This window comes from Phyllostomus discolor, chromosome 7 (genome assembly GCF_004126475.2).
Source record: "Phyllostomus discolor isolate MPI-MPIP mPhyDis1 chromosome 7, mPhyDis1.pri.v3, whole genome shotgun sequence".
NCBI classification, from domain to species: Eukaryota; Metazoa; Chordata; class Mammalia; order Chiroptera; family Phyllostomidae; genus Phyllostomus; species Phyllostomus discolor.
In genome coordinates this window covers 4,042,099-4,061,948 of record NC_040909.2, presented here as the reverse complement: position 1 = coordinate 4,061,948, position 19,850 = coordinate 4,042,099, and the positions used below count along the sequence as shown (strand labels likewise).

Sequence of the window (19,850 nt, the reverse complement as noted above, 5' to 3'; positions counted from 1 at the left end):
CACACAGACGACCCCCCGTGAGCACACACTCGCCCCCACTTATTTTTCAGCCTTAGGTGGGTTCCACCACCATGGCTGTGAACTCTAGAGGGCCCTCACAGTTCTGTGTTTCGCCCAGGTGGCCCGGGGCTGGGCGACCCAGGAAGACCCATCTCCGCCTGCAGGGCTGCGCAGAGGGGAGGAGAGACCCCACAGGGCCTCAGGAAGCTGTGTCCCCCCAGCTGGGGGGCCGGGGCGCGCCAGAGTCGGGGGAAGGGCCTTCTCCTCCCCTCACTGCTTTCGCTCCTGCCTGGCTCCCTGTCCCAACGTGTGGCTGTGGGGTGGTGCCGCACCCCTCCCTCCTTGCCTCCCCGAGGTGTCTGTCTCGACGCCCCATCACACACCCTCGTGTGACTGGTCTACTCCCAGTGGACCGGTCACTGTGCCTCCCATCTGGACCGCCAGGTACCGGAGGGCGAGAGCAGGTCTGCCTCTGTCACTGTGAGGTTTCCCGTAACCACACAGGGCCTGGGGAAGGCACGGGTGGGTGGAGCCTGGCGTGGGGCGGTTCAGGGCACACCGAGATGTGCCGCTGCACTGGAGAGAGAGCCCCCTGGCCCTGCCCGTACCAGCTTTGGAAGTTAATGGGCCCCGTGGAGGAGCCAGCGAGGAGACAGCAATGCCTGAGAGGGAGGGCTGGACTTCTGCTTGCGTTAATGAGCCGGAAGGGGCTGCCCCCCCATCCCAGCTCCTCCCCTAGGGTCACCCCTACCTGCCATGCCCAGAGCCGCAGCGCACCTGTGGGGCAGGTGTCAGGACACAGACCCTGGTACACAGTCCGTGCCCGGTGCACATACCTGCATGACGAATAAAGCCCGTGCTTCACGCAAGAGGCTGCCAGGGCTGCCGGGGCCCGGGGTCTACCCGCGTGTGGCAGGCAAGGCCTCCCACTGCCGCTGCCGCTGCCACTGCCTCCAGCCAGTCCCTGCCCAGACCCCGTCCTGCCCTTGCTTGTGCTATCCCACGAGCTGGCCTGCCTGCCCCTCTTCCCGGCAACTCCCCAAATCCTGCTGCAGCCCCACCTGCCTGATGGGATGGCTCCCTGAGCGTCCCCAGGGCCAGACAGGGTGGCCTTCGGGCCTGGGAGCATCAGGAGGGGTGCTGAGGGCAGCCCGGGAGGCGAGCGGAGGGGAACCCTGGGTTCAGCCCCTCAGGGCTGGCAGTGTCCCCTGTGTGCCGTTGCCCCAGGAGAGGGAACTTGTGGCAGAGGGTGAGGGGCGCCCCCTGGAGGTAGCAGTGCCCTTGCTCCTCGCTGGGCTCCCACCTGGCTCAAGGCTTGAGTCCCTGAGTGTTTGGGGGCCGGGAGGGGGTGTGGCTCCTGGGGGCAGGACAGGTATACCCTATCGCGAGAGCGTCTCAGCGGGGCCCACAGGGAGTGCCTAGATGAGCAGGTGGTTTGGGGGTCGCTTCCTGGCCTGGGCCTGGGGGTCCTGAGATGGAGGGGCTCCACCTGCAGAGGAGCAGGGGAGGTGACAGATGCAAGGGGAGGCGGTGACTCAGTGCCTGTCTCTTGGGCCGGGGAGGGCTTGCGGGCAAGGCAGTCTAAGCCGGGGGCAGAGTCAAGGACACAGGCATGGGCTTCAGCAAGAGGGTCCTGATCTGACCCAAGGAGGAACTTCTAGGCGTGGGGTGGGCTCCCACTCTGAAACACGGACCCAAGGACAGGGCGGCAGCTCCCTCCAGCATCAGGGGTTGGCGAACGGGTTGCTGTCTGGGGGTGGGGCAGCAGGCTGGGCCCGCTCCAGCCCCACACTTGGGAGAGCTGTTCTGGTCCCCTAACGTCAGGACCCAGGTCCCCGGCATCCCTGGGACTCCAATTTCGTGAGCCAAGACCTGACCTTGGGCCCCTGAGCTGCCTGGGAATGCTCCCTGTGCGGCACTGGGGGCCCAGCCAGGGACCTCCAGGCCCGTGACACAAGCCTGGGCTGCACCGCAGCTGACGGGGACCCCTGAGGGACACCGCCCCGACCTGAGACCCAGGGGCTGAGGAGCGCCCCCAAGGCTGCTGGGGCTGAGAGCGCTCTCACGGGACGCCGGGGCCTTTCTGCCAGTGACAAGGGGCCGGTGCTGGGGTCCTCTCGGGGGGTCTGTGGGACGTGACGGGGCTGCATGCAGGGCCCTCGGGAGCTGGCGCTCTTCCTCCAACCTGGCAGACACCCAGGGTTGGGGCCCTCCCCACAGAGTCGTGAAGCCTGGCAGGGGCACTCAGGCCGGCGGGGGGGTGAGGGGTGGCCAGGCCCTGGTGCCCCTGCAACCCCCTCCCCAGCCATGGGGACCCAGGAAGGCCTGACCTCCGCTCCTTGCCTGCCACTCCCCCTCCTCCTGTCTCTCCTTCTAGGAGGAAAAGCATGGGGAAGCAAACCTTAGGGGGAGAAAGGAGAATGTTTTTAATTAAAAGTTGAAGAGAATTCACATCTCCAGGGAGCTGAAGCAAGAGAAGGTGGGGAGACAGTGGGGGTGGCGCAGGGGAGGAAAGTAGGGCACGCGAGATGTGGGCTCTGAACCCCACCTTTCCAGCCCTCCAGGGGCCGAGGCAGCAGCAGGTCCCCCTCCGGCTGCAGGCCCTCTGTGCAGGTGCGGCCTGGCAACCTCTGGGTTCCCATCTGGGGAATGGGTGGGGAGGGGGGGCAGGGCGCTGGGCCTCGAGCTCCCTCTGCTGCTCCCTCCCCCTGGCCCCACCTCCTGCTCCCAGGGAGGAAGAGGAGGCCTGGAGCCCCCTGGCTGGAGCCATCATGCCTTGTCAGGGCCAAGGCCGGGGCCACATGTGACCCACTGGGGTTTCCACACGTGCCCTGTCCACATGACCCTGACCCGCTGAGATGCAGCCCAGCCCAGATGCAGCTCAGCTGATGTCTGACCACCAGACCCTGTCTGGGGGGAGGCGGGGGAGGGGTGGTTGCTCAGGGCAGCCCCCACTGGGACCTGTCCAGGGAGTAGAAGTGAGCAGATACAAGACAATGAAGGTCACCGGGCTTCCTATTAACCAAGAGTTCACTGCACGCCGGGCGGCAGGCTTGGCCTATCATGTGCGGCCAGCTGTGCCGAACAGACCCCGTCCAGCGTCCTGCCCCCTCGCCCCCAGCCTGCTTACTGTCACACGCCCACCACAGGCAATGCCGCTTAGTAGCCCCCCAGTCTGAGCCCAGCTTGGGCGTGAGTAGTCCTGGGGTACCCCGGGGTACAGAGGTGCTCGTGGGGGGCAGGGCCCAGTCAGCAGGCACCGTCTCTTCCTCCTGACCCCCTCGGGCCCTGCCCGCTGCCCCCCATCGGCTCTGGAGACTCTGGGCCTGGGATGCGCCTGTGTCGGCGCACTGGGGGAGGCCCCGTGTGCAGGGGGTGGGGCCGCCGCTGACCCACGAGGTAGCTTCACGCCCAGGAACCTTCCTCCACTCCATCCCCTCCTACCTTTTCCCAGGAAAAGGAGAAAACCAGGGGAAAATATGACAGATGCTGTATTTTGCAAAATGAGCTAATTACATGGCAGTCACACGGGGAGATGAGATTAGCAGGAGAGTGTTTGATGAAAGGAGGTCTAGGCAGGCCCATGGGTGGTGGGGAGAGGCCAGTGTCGTCACCGGGGGACTGCGGAGCCTGGTGGTTCTGCCTGGGCCTCGGGGAGCGGAACCCTCAGGGAAGGAGCAGCCATGTGCGTGTTCACGGGGACCCATGTGCTCACGCCTGCACACCCCCGCGGGCATGTGCACACACGGGCCCAGGGGAGGGAAGAGCCCCCGTACTCCCGTGTGCTCCCCCCACCCCCGCCCCGCCCGGAGAGCTGTGTCTTGGGGTTGGGCCTGCGCTTGTGGCGGGTCCTGCACACAAACACAGGACACAGAGGACAGCGGGGCGGGACAGCGGGGCGGTGGCCATGGCATTAGCTTGGCTGTCACCATGGTCCACTGGCCGAGCACAGATAGGTTCCCTTTCCTGGTTTAGGAGGCTGTTACTATCTGCCAGACCTGGGGGCAGGCCCCTCCCACCTGAGAGGGTGTCGGGGTTACATCAGCCCTGGGCGCTGCCTCCCATTTCCTGGTGCCTCGCTCCAGAACTCTCCGGCCGGCGGCGCCGCAGGTGCACAGGAAGGTGCCCTTGGCCCCCGAAGCCCAGCAGTCTGAAAGCCAGTCTCCAGAGGGCCCTGAGGCCCCAGTGTCCGGCGTCCAGGGTCTAAGATGCACGCCCACGAGAGCTTCAAGCCCCTCGGAGCTCTGGGCAGGAAGGCACAACCAATGGTCGACGTGCACCCGGACACTGGGGTGCTCGCGGGCCCAGGTAGGAAGCCTTGCCTCCCTCGCCTGCAACTGCGTGCTCCTGCCGCTGCACCCCAAGCTCCCCTGGGGCCCCGCCTGCTGAGGAAGGCAGGCGGCCTGCCCACTTGCTGACAATCCCCCTGGATTCCCGGAGGTCCAGCCTCCTCACTCCGCAGCCTGCTGCCGTCCAACACCCTGTCCACACACGTGCCACCTTCACCCGCCCTCCTGCTCGGCACCAGGGGCTGTCCCGGGCTCTCCCTCCCTTAGCCCCTACCCTCGCCCAGTTGTGGGCCTCCACCCCTCTTGACAACCACCTCAGCCCCCACTCTGACCACCCCCGTCCCCTGGGCTGGAGTATGACTCCACACCCTGATCTAGAACTCGGCGGGTCCAACCCTGCTCCCCTCCACCCCCTCCGGCAGCCCCATTGGACTCTGCTTGATGCTCCCCCTGACCTCCAGGGCCCCCTCCACGCTGTTCCCTTTCTCAGGATGCTGTTCCCTGCCCTCTGAGAGACACACCGCTTCCCTCCAGCCCCAGCCTCAGCACTTCAGGGTGCTGGGACTCTCTCCCATGAAATCCCCAAGTGGGGTCAAGGGACAGGGACCATTCTTGTAGCCTGATCCCTGTCCTAGTGACGGCGATGACCACGTGGCACACGCTGTCTGTGAGCGGGCCACACGTCAGCTCCGACAACCCTCTCCGCAGTCCTGCCAGGGGACACTCATGGCCCCACTTCACAGACAGGGAGGTGGAGATGCACGGAAGGAGGAAGTCGGGAAGGAAGTCGCCAGGCAGCCGACACCTCCGAGCTGGAGTGGAAACCACGGAAACCATGCCTGGCCTTCTGCCTCGGCAGTGGGTTGCCCGGCTCACACCCCGAGGCCTCTATTTTGCAGATGAGTCGCCCTTACGGGTGCATTTCTGGAAAAGCATCCGACAAGGTGGGTGGGGGGTCTCCTTCCAGAAGTAAATAGAGTTTAGAGGCCCGGCTCTGCCGTGCAGTGGAGGGCCCTGGTCCCCCCAAGTGGTGGAACCGCCTTGGCTAAGGGGGGGAACTGGGTTCCCTCTGGGCTCCGGACGGCCGCTGTCCCTCTCTGGGACTCTAAGGACACCCAGAGTCCTCCCCCGGAGTTCTGACCCACTGCCCTGACCCTGTCTCCCTGCCTGTCCGCCCACCCGTCCATCTGCCTGACCACTCAGGCCTCTCCTCGGACTGCTGGACCCGAAAGCTGAGCACCCAGCAGAGGAGAGGGTGGGGGATGGGACTGGGGAGTCAGAGGGGTTCATATAGCGGGTGGTGGAGCCCCAAACTTAGCCTTCAAAGTGCTCAAGGCTGCCTCTGCCAGGTGCTCCTGGAGCGGTGCCCGGTGGGGGCTGTGCTGGTCCCTCCTGAGTACGGCCCCGGTCCTCGCCCCCGCCCCCCAGCCTGGGGCTGCCCTTGCTGGTTCCAGACGCCTGCCTAGCCCAGGCCTGGCAGTCCTGAGGGTGGAGGGGTGGGTCCGGGGTTGGGAGCTGCCCACTTGCCCACTCACTGCAACCACCCAGGGAGGCGCCGAACCCTCAGCTATCTCGGGAACCGGGTCCCAGCTGGTGTTGACACAGCAAACACGCTGCGGCTCCCATCCGCCGAGGCGCAGAGTGGGCAAACACAGGGAGGCCGGAACAAAGGGCCTGGCGGCCGTGACCAGCCTCCTAAACGATGGCCCCGGCGGCTGCGCCAAGAGGCGGGAGGCATCCAGCAGCCTGGACAGCCTGGCCCACAGGGGCGGGAGCTGGGGACGGGCTCATCGCAAGGTATCCAGAGAGGGGCGGGCCGGCGTGAGGTCCTTCCGCCCAGGCTTGGCCCGGGTGCTGGGTGGAGCCCCAGAGGCACAGGGCGGCCCATCCCGCGAGGTTCCCCGGGAGCACCCGCTCCTGCATCTGCGGCTCCAAGGCCCGGGCATAAACTCTGATGACGGATCTGTGAGGCTATGCTTGTTGTTGCTGCTGTACAGGTAGGGAAACTGAGGCCCGGAGAGGGTGAGATCTGCCCAGTGCAGACTGGGGGCTGCCGCACAGCAGTGGGTGAGAACCCCAATTTTCAGCCACCTTCTTACTCCGAGCCTGGTCACGGGCACCATGTGTCACGCTGTGTCTTTCTGAGGGGGACTCAGGGACGGCTAGAGGTTCTTTTGGGGACAGCGCAAGGTTGGAACGGGGAGGACCGGGATCACTGGGCGAGGTCTCATCTAGACGCCTAGGACCGCTGTCCGCACTGGGCGTGGCCCACCCACGTCTCTGCCTCAAGCCCCACCCTACGGCACTCCTGCGCATGCGCGCCGCAGAGCCCGGCGAGCGGGGAGACCCTCCCTCCCCACGAGACGCCCGGCACACTAGCAGACGCACGCACCCTCTACCTCTGGCCTCTACTTCGCTGCGCCCTCTGTCATGGGTCCTGTCCCTCCCATTCCTCTGCTGGAAAAAACCCCACCTTCCCCCGCCCCCCCGCCCCTCCCCGCCTGGTCAACATCCACGGGCTTCCCACCCTGGCTCCGTCCTTTGCGGCGTGAGCCACCTCACTGTCACCTTGAACAGACTGCACTCCTGGGCAGGGGCACAGATCCGTTCCCGCTGCCCCTGTACCTGCAACCCCCTGCAAGGCTCACGCACACCAGGCGCTCAGGCTCTGGAGACGGGTCCGAAGGAAGGAAAGGGTACCTAAGGCCGGGGCTACCCCATGAGGGGCCGGGGTCAAGTGGCCGCTTCCAGGAACACCTCCGGGCCGTGTTGGGGTTACCCTGGTGCCCAGGGCCAGCTGACCTTAAGGCGCGGGGCTGGAGAAAACCGCAGAGGGATCCAGGAGGCCGCTTTCTCAGACGCACCGTGAGGCCGGGGCTTTGGCACAGCGCCCTCTGACGGGCATCCCCGTGGGCTCACTTCTCCCCCAAGTGGCCGGGCTACAGTGGGGGTGTTGTTCGCTGTGCATTTTAAGCCGTAGAAAACGGGGGGAGAGAGGTGACTGGCTGCTCCCTGGGGCGGCCTGCACTCCAGAGGAGCCGGGCTCATAGACGGGCGGCTGCCACCCCGGAACTCAGAACTCAGGCCTTCATCTCCTCCCCACCCCCTCGCCATCAGGTGGAGACCGTGATGCCCAGGCCGCACCTGCCTGGGGTCCCTCACAGCCCACAACGCTCCAGTCGCTTCTGCTCCCTCTCCCTCTAGGCCCAGGCTTGGTGCCTTCCTTCTTCCCTTTCTCCACCTTCGGAAATCCTGCCCACTTCCCAAGGCTAGCTCAAACACCACCTCCTCCAGGCTGTCTTCTTAGATTTGCCCCTCCCGTGTCACCTGGTCTGCACAGTGGGCCCTGGAGCCTGTTGTCTGTCTCCTCCAAGTCTGGAGCCCTAGAGGACAGGGACTAGCCTGGCCACGGGCTTGCCCTGCCTGATGTACACCCCACCCTCCCCCAGCCCTCGCGCACGAGGATTTCAGAACAAAGGGCCAGATGCTATTAAAATTCAATTAAATGTCTCACTTCTCTGATCCTAAATTAGACTGGTTTGTCCCCGTGGCACCTGAAGGCCCTTTTACTCTGCCTCCCAGCATCTGCCCGTCGCCCCCACCCCCGCCCCCCTGCTGGCCGGGCTCCGGGGGAGGAGACAGAAGCAGCAGAGGAGCCTCCCTCGGTGTGGGCTTCTCCGGGGAGCGGTCCAGTGTGTCTCCTTAGGGCCCAGCGTTCGGCTTCTCCCTTCGGCTGACTCCACCCCCATGGCCTAGATTCCCCCGCCCACGCTAGGCAGGAGCAGGGGTATTAAATAGGGAATGGAGGGCATCCGCTCCCAGCTTGCATTTGTAGCCTCTTCAACCCAGTCACTCACTCCAGCTGTCCCCAGTGTCCCCCAGTTAGGGTCCTGCCCCCAGGCCCTCGCTTGTGCTCCGCCCTCTCCTGGCGGACCACCACCCTGGCTGCTTCTTCGCCCCAGCCAGCACGCCCTGCTGCCTCCTGGCCCCTGGGAGTTCTGGGAGGGGCGGGCTCTGGAGCCCAGTGAGCAGGGGGAGTCGAGACCCCGTTTCAGCCACGCAGGGGCTGGGGCTGGTGCCGCCCGGGAGCCTCCGTTTCCTGCGTGTGAAGTGGTGGGAACGTTGCCTCCCGGGGAGTGGGGAGGGCCCGGCCGGGGCGCAGAGGTCTGCTGCAGACTGGCCGGCACAGGCGCTCCCGGGGGACGCGCCTGGGCCGAGGATGTCCCCACAGGAGGTGGGTGACGCTGGTCACGGCAGGCAGGATGCTGAGCTTCCTGGCCTGACACGAACGTGATTGCATTCAGCCCCTTCCTCCCAGCGTGCAGACTGGGGAGAGCTCGGCAGGGGGGCGGGTGGGTGTAAGACTGACCCTCTGAGCTCTGTAGGCCTCAGTGACACTGCACCCCAGGCCCCTAGAGCCCTTGGCCACCACAGCTCCCCTGAACACCCTGAAGACGCTGTGCCTTGAGGAGGAGACACCTGTTGCGCAGGGCAAGGGCAGGGCCCGAGGAGCCCAAGCCCGAGGCCCACAGCTCGGCCTTCTGTGGGCCTGACGGGCGGAGCCAGGCCCTCTTCTGACACCACTGGCTCAGGCGGGTGGGCAGGTGGGCAAAGAGGAGGGAAGGATGGGTTTCCCATGGCGACCCTTTGGCCCACCCACCATGCCCTCGCTACCCTTTCCATCCTGCCCCTGCCCTAGCCACGCCCCCCATCGCTCAGCCTGGAGACCTTCCAGGGCCTCTGGGCTCTCACCACCTGCGGGGGCGGGGTGCTGTCCCCACACTCATGTCCCCTGTTGCTGAGAGCAGCACACCTGCCTGGGGCCTGTGCTGACTCCAGGGGCCCCGGGTGTATGGGTGGGGAGCGGCCGGCAATGTCCCTTCCCTCCTGTGCACGCGCAGGCCCCTCCTCCCAGGAGCTCCCTCTGACCCCGTTCTGGGGCGGTTTCTCCGGGCACCTGCTGCCTGGCCTCCCCTGCGCACTCACCGCCCCCAGGTTCCCTCCGTGTTCCCTCGGTGGCCTCTCCCTGCAGGAGGGAGGGGGTCCCGGGGCCCCTATACCATAGCACATGACAGACGCTCATTCATGAATTCAAAGCCACCCCCACCCTGGGGGCCCCGGTCGGCAGCTCCGGGTGGCGGTGGCACCTTGCCAGGAAGCAGCGGCACTGTTTGGGTGAGGGGAGAGTAATCAGCCGTACACACCGCCATGGCGGGGGGAAGGGGAGGCTGGTGGGGCCTCCGCGCCCTCACAAGTGCCTCATCGGCTCCGCGAGTCTGCGCCTCCCCTCAAGAGCGGGAAAGTGGAAGGGTCAAGATCTCTCCATGTTCGTAATGTCCGGGAGGCAGCAGCCGCCGCCGGCCCCGCCACACACGTTCTCATGGCCCAGCGGCGGGTGGGGGAGGCAGCCGATGCTGCGGACGCCCCTGCCTGTCCGTCCGCCGTGACTGTGTCTTCCAGAGCGAGAGCGCAGAGCCACGGCCTGGGCCTCAGTCCTGCCGACGCTGAGGAGGCTCCTGGGCTGGGCCAGGCCCTGCAGTGGACGACACCGTGGCCCTGTCCTCTCCTCCCCAATCTGTTCGTCCAGCCCCCATCAAGGAATGCACCGGTGGGCCCCGCTCTGAACTGGCCTCCAGCTGCCTCGATGCTGACCCTTCCCCCCAAGTCCTCGCTGCCTGCTCCAGGCGGCCCTGAGCTCATCACCACCCCCTGGGCTGAAGGGAGCTTCCTCCCGCTCCAGCCGCCCCATTCTGTCCCCCCCCCCCCCCCCCGCTCCTGGGACTTCCACCCACCACGGCTGCCTGTCTCCGTCCCATTAGACCGGCAGCCCCCCCACCAGGGCCGGCTGTTGAAACTGGGGGAGCGGCCCAGGGGCGGCATCCCGCAGGGCACAGGGCGGCCCCTGCACGACACGGGACTGCCTGCTCCGAACGTCGACAGCACGCACAGCCAGACGCCTGTGTCAGGTGAAGCCGGAGAGAGGGGCGGCGGCAGGCAGGCAGGCAGGCGGGAGGGCAGGCAGCCCCGGCCCATCCCTCCCGCTCCCCTACGCACCCAGCCCGGGGCCCCGTTCCTGAACAGACCCGGTCACACTGCCAACAATGCGTCAGTTTAATTGGGTTAAGTGGCCATTAGCGGCAAAAGCAGGGCGGCCGTGTGCAGAAGGGTTTTTAATTTTACTCTTTAAATGATGCTCGCTCCCCAGAGAGGCCACGGAGGGCGAGCACGCTGGCCACTGGAGTCCCCAGCCCCGGGGCCACGGCGGCAGCCCCCAGCCCACCCATCGGGGCCTCCCTGGGGAGGGGCGCTCGGCGTCCTGTCTCCACGGCCTAGGGGAGAAACTGCAGGGCGGGGACTTGCCCAAGGTCACGAGGTCATCGCAGAGCAAGCCCCCACCAGCGGAGACCAGAAGCACGTCTGCCTGTGGACAGCCAGTGCCACGTGGCCACCGGTGGCAGCATGGAGGAGGGCGGGGTCGGGGGGAGTGTGCGGGCCCAGCACCTGGCGCCTGGCCCTGCCCTGGCCCTGGCCCTGGGCTTCCCGTTCCCTGTGAACGAAGCCCACCGAGCCACAGCGCCCTTGTCCTTGAGAGGAGGCTGGACTGCCCCACACTGAGGACACTCCTCACCTTATCAAAGGCAGCGCCTCCTCCCCGGCCTCTCCTCCGATCCAGCCCACACGGCAGAGGTGCCGGGGGCGGGGCCGAAGGTGGCCTGACCCCCAGGGATGTGGCCTTTAGGGACGATGGCTCCTGGAGCTGTGACGATGGGAGCATGGGGCAGGACAGTCTCACACCCCTTTTGTACGGGGGAAGGGGGGAAACTGAGGCCAGAGATGGGCTGGAATGCGAGCTCCACGAGGGCGCCCGGCGCCCACCTGCACGCAGCAGGCCACCAGGGGGTGGAAGGAGGCTACAGCCACGAGGCGATGACCCTCCCGGAAGAGGGGGTGGGTGTCAGGGGCTCAGCTTGGGGGACAGGAGAGTCCTGGTGTGGGTCCCACCCTGCCTCCGATCTGCTGTAAGAAGCAGGCACCTCCCTCCCCTGCCTGGGACTCGAAAGCGTGTGTCCTGGCTCGACACCCTTCTCCCGGGGGCGGACGTTCCCGGAGACTTCCCTGGATGTCTCTGTGGCTGACGCGCCCGCAGGTTTCCCGGACCCAGGGCTGCTAGTCCCCTGAGCCCCAGAGCCCGGCCCCGGCCTGCCGCCGCCGCTGCCGCACCCCTGGCCTGCGCACCACCCCGGGCAGCCTGGAGAAGCTCCCTGCAAACGTCTCTGCCTGTTCCTGGTCAGATGAGATGGCGACCTCCTGTCCCGTGTCGCTCAGTCTCCTCCTTGCGAGACCCACAAGCAAATCCCAGACCAGGGCACTGGGATTTAAACTGGATGGGGTCTGCGAAGAGGAACGATGGAGTGGAGGTGGGGGGGCCAGACCCTGCGGATCCCTCCCTCCAAGGGCGCTCAGGCTGCACACAAGCCTGGGAGAGGAGAAAGGGGCTGGACCTTGATTGACAGCAAATTTAACATGTGAAACGACCAAGGCTCCTCCTGCACGATTAAGACCAAGGAGGGAAGAGGACAGTCATCCCTTCCCCTGGGGACGCGGGCGCCGCAGCTCAGCGGGGCCAGGAGGGAGCCGGGACGGCAGGGCTCTGGGCTCGGCCTCACCACAGCACTAACCCGGGGAGCTGGGGGCGTGACTTGGGACCCCAGGGGCCTGGACGCCAACACCGGCTCTGCCACGTCCTGGCCCCCCGAGGCACGGCGCCTCCGGTCTCAGTGTCCCCTCTGTGAAGCGCCCAATCAGGGGTTGTCTTTTCCCGTCATGCTTCCACTGAGAACAATCTGTGCGCGGTGCCAGCTGGAGACCAGGCCCCGGGCTGGGCGGCAGAGGTCGTGGAAAGGAGGCTGACCCTGCCCGGCCTCTCGGCCAGGGGCCGGCGTGCGGTGCAGGGACAGGGCTGGGAGCAGAGCCCCAGACCTTGGGCTCCAGTCCCCCATGCTGTCAGGGCCGGTTGTCCCTCTAGGACTGGGGACAGGGGCCCCGGGACAGGGGCCCCGGGACATGGGCCCTAGGACAGGGGCGTGGGGAGGGACTCCAGCTCTGCCACCCTCAGAGAGGGTGTGCGGGTCAGGCATCTCTCACTGCCGCCACCTGGCCCCCCCGCCCCCCACTCCCCACTGTGGCCAGCCCCAAAGCCAGAGTGGGGAGCAGGCCTGCAGGCCTGACCGGTGTTCCTTCCCAAACTGGTTTTGACACAAGTTCAGGGCCGGCGGCCCGCACTTTGTGAGCTGGGCAGGTGGACGGCAAAGCAAGGGGTAGCGGGCACATGGGGGTCTGGGGTGAAGGGCAGAGGGGGAGACAGAGAAGAGGAGGAAGGAGGGGGTAGTGTCCAGGGGGCTCCTGGTCCAGGACAGACGAGGAGGCGGGACATGACGTGCTGGCTGGGTGGCGAGCGGGTGTTTCTCAGGGTCAGGGTGGACGCTGTGGGACCCACGGGGACCGCGGAGCCGGGGGGAAGCTGGGCTTCGCCTCCTCCCCATGATGGTTCATTCCCCCAGCTGTCTCTGACCTCGGACCGGGAGATCATGGAGGTCGAGTGGGGTCCTCTGGGTCCATAGCGGGTGAGGCGGCTCCAGCCCCAGGGTGCCAGCCTCTCCCCATTCCAATGACCCCAGGTCACACTGGGGCAGGCAGGGAACCCTAGACGGACAGTGGGACCCAGTTCCTGGGGCGGAGGGTCCTGGCTCTCTCCTGGGGCCTAGACGTGGTGGGCATGACCGGACCCTGCAGGGGCCCTGGCCTGAGCCTGGGCATGGCTCACGTGGGCCTGCTCATCCTTTTTGTTTTTTAAAAACAGCTTTATTGAGATGTAACTCACGTAACCACAACATTCACCCCCATGAAGCATACGCGTAGTTTCTAGCGTATTCACGGCTGTACGCCCGTTGGCCACACTCCACTTCAGAGTATTTCCATCACCCCAGAAAGACCCTGCTCCCACTAGCAGACGCTCCCGTGCCCGCCTCCAGCCCTGGGCAGCCGCCACTGTGCTTTCTGAGTCTGTGTGCCTGCAGGTTCTGTTCACAGACATGCGACCACGCGGCAGGCGGTCTTCTGTGACCGGCTCCTCTCATGCGTGTAAAGTTCCGAGCCCGCGCCTGCAGCCCTGGGCGTCGGGACCGTACTCCTTCCGTCGGACTCGTGTCTCCGACACAGGCGGGGCAGCTGCGGTTGTGCCTCCAATTTGGGGGCCACCTGGACCCCCCCACCCCACCCTGCCACCCCACACTGACTACAGAGCCTGCCCGAAGCCCTCTGTGGCTGCGGAGCCCTTCCCTGAGGCTGTCCCGGGCGGGTGGTGACAGGGGAGGCCCGGTTCTGCGCAGCCGGCCAGGGAGCCCAGCGGGCTCTCTCACCTCTCCCAGCCGCTCTGCTTTGGAGCTGACGGGCGCAACCCCTCTGAGTACAGATGGGGAGACTGAGGCCTGGGGGGGACCGAGGCCCGGGAGAGGCGGAGGGACGTTCAAAGTCAGGGGCAGAGCAGAGGCTCCGACCCCTGGCATCCCACAGCCACAGCTTTCTCTGGGGCTTTCAGGGCCCCTCGCGCTCCCTCCCCGTCGGAGCCAGCGGCCCGCCCTCCCAGGCACCGACAGGTTGCTGTGCTGGCCACGTGCTCACCCAGGGCACGCTCACAGACGGAGCAGAGGGACGAGAGGACCCCAGGCCCAACAGGAGGGAGGGCTGGACCCTGCCAGGGCCCCACCGTCATATCATACTCACTCGGGGCCCCCAAGACCCCAGGTCACCCCTCACGTGGCCTACTCCAGGTCAAACCGCCCTGCTGCTCCGAGCTTGGCTGCCACCATTCAGCGGGCCCGGCCCAGCCAGTGACGGCCCGGCCCGAGTCCCCTCAGCAGGTCACCACGTCACCCTCCCAGTGTGGGGCCGCTCCGCCAGGCCCCCCCTCGCTCCTCACACTCGCACCCACCTTCAGGGCCTGCACCTTCCTGTCCAGCAGGCTCTCGATGTCCCCAGCCACCTTCTCCACCAGCTTCTGAGGCTCGTTCTCCTGTACCTCGAACAGGTTCCGGTTGTCCTTGTAGATCTGGAAGGGAGCAGAGGTGGGTGAGGCCAGCTGGTCACACAGTCCTGTGCCTCGGCCCCCGCATGTCCTCCGTGCACGGCACAGTCCCGTCCTCCCCCGCCCCACCCCGCCCCACCCCAGCTGTGGTCACTGAGACGGCGCTGAGGCCTGGGGGTGGGGCCCCGTGCGCTCATGGACTTGGAGGAAGAACCTGGCTGTCGGCTCCCCAGCTGGCTGTAGTGACTGCGGGTGATAGGATGGGGTTGTGGCTGCCTTCTCTGGAACTCGGGGTTCCTCCTCCAGGGGCCACAAGCAGTAACCCCCTGACTAGCTCAGGGGGGCTGAGAGCAGCCGGGGGGGGGGCACCCTGGGTAGGAGGCAGGGTGTGGGGAGAGTGGAGCCAATGAACACACATGCACACCACACAGCAACAAAGATGCTCACGTGCTCACACGCGTACACACACCCGTACACGCCCACATGCATCGCACATGCAGCCACCCACCTCCCTGAGCAGGCTCAGGCGCCCACACCCCCTTATTGCTGGTGTCACCCCAGGGCATTCACAGAAACTTTAGTGGGAGCTCTGGGTGCCCCCAGGGGACCGGCTGTCACTCGGGGCACAGAATGTGGGTGCGGGGGCCAGGGAAGAAGAGGCGGGGAACGAGCCTGCCCCCCCCCCCGCCCCGGGGGCGGGCCTGCGCACACGCTCCAGTGAGGGTGTGAGTCTGACGGTCTGCATCTGCGTGTGAGCGTGTGTGTCACGGCCCAACACGCCTGTCTGCGCCCGTGCCTGCGTGCCGGGGGTGCGGTGGGGCTCGGGTCTCCAGACACTCGAAGCCTGGGAGCTCGCACGTGAGGCGCAGGGGCAGCTCCAGGGGCGTTTTTGCTCGTGGCTGGAGCCTTGGGGGGGTGTGCGCATGCACCGTATGCCCCTATGTGTGCCTGAGCCGGGCGGGGGCCACGCATCCACTCAGGTGACCCCAGCAGGTCCACGTTGCCATGACTGAGGCCCTGCTGCCAGGCTGTGCCACCAGGCTGTGCAGAGGGGAGGGGTGTGGGGAGCCGGAGCGCAGAGGTGATGAGGAGATAAGGCGGTGGGGGAGGCAGCTGATGAGGGACAGACAGGCAGGAGCGATAAGGTCGCAGAGTGACAGAGAGACGAGGGAGATAAGGCCTCGGGCAAGGGGGTGGGGGACAGGGCGCCTCCGGAGCCCCTGCCCACCCCGCGCCCGGCAGTCTGAGGGTTAACGCTCTGCACAAGGCTGGCTCCCGCAATCTCCTCCTCCCGCCCCCATCCCTCCTGGCTTCCCTTTTCTTTTTGTCCTTCTCTTAGAACAAAATAATTTGTGGTGGAGTTGCTCCTTCCCACCGAGCAGGGGCGATTAGAGGGTGAGTCGTGAGGCTGGGACGCATGGCCAGGTGTGACAGAGACCCCCAGTGGACGCCAGGCCAGGCTGTCCCCAAGGCCCCCAGAGGGAGACGGAGGTCAAGGAGGGTTCCGAGCCTGCAGCCCAGGGCCCGCTGTTCAGACACAGGCGAGGACAGATCAAGGACACATGCCTGCGAGTGGCAAAGCCAGGCCCCCCGTCCTCGCTGACCCCTTCCTTCCTGCCCCGGCTTCAGGGCTTGAAAAACCCACGGTTTCCCACCCACTTATACCAGCAGGGGGCGCAGCTGTCTGGCTGCTGGGGCGTGGGATGAAGTTCCCATACCTGATGCCCCTGTCAAGGTCATTCCCAGGTGCCCCTATCAGAGGCTGTCCCAGCATCAGCAGCCCCAGATCTGAGGCTGGGTTACGTGCTCTGCTGATGACCCTCCTCAGGGGGCCCCCTCGGCCAGGTCCAGGGGGTCCCTTGCAGCCTGGCATGGTGACCGGGCTAGGGCTTGGGGGCCGCCCAGGGAGTAGGTCTCCAGATGGCAGGGCCACCCCCAGGGCCCTAACAGGTGGCATAAGGGCCTGAAAGCAGGGAACCTGCCAGGAGTCACCTCATCTCTGAACCTGTACTACATGAGGGGACAGCAGCGCCCACCCCACCGGCCAGCGGGGACTGCACGGCACCGACACTGTTGTCTGTCCCTGTGGCGACTGTGGCCGCCACCAGAATTCTGCAGGAGGCATCGCAGTCCCCCTCCCGCCTCCACTCGGTCCCTGCTACACCTGTACCCGGGACCCGAAGCCATCGGCGTCCGCTCCGGAGCAGACAGCCCCGGGGGTCTCCTGGGGTCTGCCACCCCCAGCCCCACTCCTCCAGCTCCCTGGTCACTCTGGGCAGTCCCCCACACTGAGCCATCCTGCCCTGGTCTCCCTGTCACCTCAGCCTGGGTCCTGGAGGTGACTGCAGGGGAACCCAGACACAGGGCCACCACTGGGAGGGCACAGCCACAGCCGCCTCCCCTGCCCCTCTCCCCCTCTCCCCCTCTCCCCCTCCCCCCGAGTGCCCGGCCTGTGTGCAGCGGACCCTCAGCACAGGAAGACGCCCCCTTCCACGTCTGAGAGCAGAGCTCCAGGGCCAGCGGGCCCCAGGTCTGACCCCTCCACTTTGCCTGCAGCTCTGCTACTCCCAGAGACTGGGCTGCGTCTGTCTCACTGTCCTCCCATCCCACGTCCACCCGAGGACCCGCCGTGACACCTGCTGCTGGCCCACGTGCCTGGCACGCCCCCACAGGCCCCTGCGTCCCCAGCCCCTGCTCAGCCCTGCGGCCACTCCTCTGCTCAGGCTGCCCCTCTTCCCTTCGCCTTCAGCGGCCCATTCACATCCTCCCTAGAGCAAGGGCGGGGCAATGAGCCAGGGGCTCCTGGGGGAGATGAGGGTCCGGTTCTACAGCGGCAGGGGTGGTCCAGTTGCCAGCCAAGTCTGTCCCCCCGTCCCAGACGGGCCCCTCGGGCACAGCAGCCCCCCCTCCCCCTTCTATCACAGGTGCCTCACCCTCTCCTTAACATTCCCCTGGACCGGTTCCAGCCGCCTCTGTCCCCTGGGGTGGGGCCTGAGCTGGGCTCTGTGTCCCGGGGAGATCCGAGAGACAGTCCAGCAGATGGTCCCGCCCTGGGAGACAGGTCATCTCTGCATTCCTGCCGGCCGCATGCAGCACTTCCCACCCGTGGGCCCAGCAGGGAGCCGGGGAGAGCCCCGAGCAGCTGCAGAGCACTCCCGGGGCGGGCTCTCCCTGGGCCCCAGCCGCAAGCCCCGGTCCCTGGGCCGCTCGGAAGGAAGCGACGGGCTGGGCACACCAGGGGCAGGACCTCGGCACCTGCGGCAGAACCGCACACCGGCTGGCGTCCTCGCCCCGAGAGCGGACTGGGGACACCCAGCATCTACCTCCCGCGGCTGCGCAGCCTTCACCTCCCCCACCTCTGCCCGGGCAGCCCGACGGAGGGCAGAGACGGGGGCGGGGGGTCCACAGGTGGTTGCAGCTCGCACCCGCCGTGCTGGGGAGGAAGCCGTGTTTTGCCCCACAGAAGCGATGACCAATAGCAGGGGCCGGGGCCGCCGGTGAGGGGACACAGACCGGCTGGAGCCAGGGGGGCACGTGGGGAGGGCAGAGGACACAGCGGCTCAGGGGCTGAGGGCGGGGACGGCGGGGGCTGGCTGGCTGAGGCCGGGAGGGATGATTCAGGAGGCAGAGTGTGCCTTACTTCTCCCTCCTGGGAAGTCCCTGCTCCCCACCCCCCCGCCCACACATCCCTTATTGTGTCTCCACGGCCACCAATCACTAGGGCGTCCTCCTCCCCTTGGGGCCACTCCGCACCAGTTACTGGTACCTGTCCCTACGTCCCTCCCTCATTTCCTTACTTACCGCCCCCTCAACGCCGACCCCAGCCCCACCCTCTTCAGCTCGGGTGACCGTGTTAAGCAGCATGTTCGGCCAGCCTTTTGGCCCAGGGATTTCTAGGGCCTGCGGGGGACCCTCTGCCCAGCCTCCTGCTCCCCTGGGTGGCTTCACATAAAGGCGGGACAGGCCCGGAGGGCACTGGGAGGGACGGTGACCTTGCAGAGGAAGCCTGGATGCTCATGGGGGCAGGGGGAGCCAGCCTGGTCCCCAGAGCCTCCAGCAGCCCTGACTGGGGAGCGGCGGTGGCGCCTGGAACACCGGGGCAGCCACCACGACCTTGTGTGTCCCAGTCACACTGAAGAGGCATTTTGCAAAGTCCCCGAAAGCCAGCAGCAGTGGGGCCTGGACCCAAGTCTGCACCCCACCCGCCCAGGCAGAGGAGGAAGTGGGGGCAGAGGAAAAGGAGGGTGAGGTGGGGAGAGGGGGAAACGGACGGAGGAGGCACTGAACTGCCCTGGCCCCGGGTGTCCACTCTGGCCACCCAGGGCAGGTGCTTCACACACTCGGCCTCACTGCCCGGCCGCCCCTGCGGAGGGACCCTTCAGATCACGCCCACTTAGCCGCCGGACACTGAGCGTCGGAGAGGCTGAGTCCCGCCGCACGGCTCGGGCTTCCCCGGGTCTGTGGGGTCCGCGGCCCTGGGTCTGGGCCACACTCTGGGTGGCTCCTGTCCCAGCGCTTGCCCCCAGGCTTGGAGGTGCGGCCTCTGGCAACCCGGGCATGGGGGCTACGCTGGTGGTCAGAAGGGGGCCCAGGCAGACCCAGGGGGACGCTGCAGGCCCAGGGCCCAGGGGAGGCGGGGGCGGGGGCCGTGCTGGAAAGGAGCAGGCGTGGGGGGTGGGGGGTGGGGGGCAGAACCAGCCTGAGCCACTAGCCAACCTCCCAGCCCTGCGAGTGAAAACCAGGCACGCATGCGAGGCTCCTCTCTGCAGCGAAGGTGAACGGGCCCTAATCTCTGGAAAATTAAATCAGAGAGAAAATGGAACGAGAAAGATTTGATGCAGGCTGGGCCCGGCTGCTGGCTGTCTGCGCAAAGGCCCAGGCGCGGCCGCAGGTTCAGCTGGGGACCCCAGCTCCCCAGACCCTTGCCTTGCCCCGGGTGCCAGGCGGGGCATAGGCGGGGGTGGGGGGGGGCGTGGAGAGCCCCACGATCTGACTCCTGGCGGACTTCCTGTTCTCCAAGGCCCTCCAGTTCCATCTCACTACCTGGTCCCTGGTCTCGGAAACAACAGCCTCTGGGGGTCAAAGGGCCGAGCCCTCGTGCCCGCAGGTCTAGAAAGCCCGCAGCAAGTGGCCTGGAGACGGTGGGCGGGGCCTCCCTCGGCTGGACAAGCGCTGCCTGCTTCAGGGTCTGGGGCTGGGGACGGGGTCGGCTGCTGGAATGGGGCACACTTGTGCCAGGGATCAGAGGACCTTGGGGGGACCATAGGGGGCTCACAGTGGCTCGGGGACCCTGAGTTGGGCCGGGAGGGAGGTGGGGTGATAGGGGACTGGTAGGGACCAGTTCAGGGACCCCGGCCAGTCAAGGCAGGGCTCAGCCCTGCCCCAGGCCTGCCAGGCTGCCGCTCCCATCTCGGGCCTTCCTGGGGAAGATCGAGGGTATCAGAGTAGCCGTAACTGCCCTCAAAGACCACAGGAGT

The 19,850-nt window shown here is 66.8% G+C and overlaps 1 protein-coding gene across 6 annotated transcripts in view; it reads right to left on the bottom strand.

The window, feature by feature from the left end:
- CACNA2D2 (calcium voltage-gated channel auxiliary subunit alpha2delta 2) overlaps positions 1 to 19,850 on the bottom strand; it is a 122,516-nt gene that overhangs the window by 49,218 nt on the left and 53,448 nt on the right. For 4 of the 6 annotated variants that reach the window (XM_036030279.1, XM_036030280.1, XM_036030282.1 and 1 more), the window contains exon 1: positions 14,281 to 14,381. Coding sequence is in view for 2 of the 6 variants with exons in the window: in XM_028517890.2 (XP_028373691.1) it covers positions 14,281 to 14,397 (117 nt within the window). In the remaining 4 variants the exon portion in view is untranslated. Of the gene's footprint in view, positions 1 to 14,280; positions 14,398 to 19,850 lie in introns of those variants that run through there. The other 2 variants (XM_028517890.2, XM_028517891.2) reach the window with 1 other exon arrangement.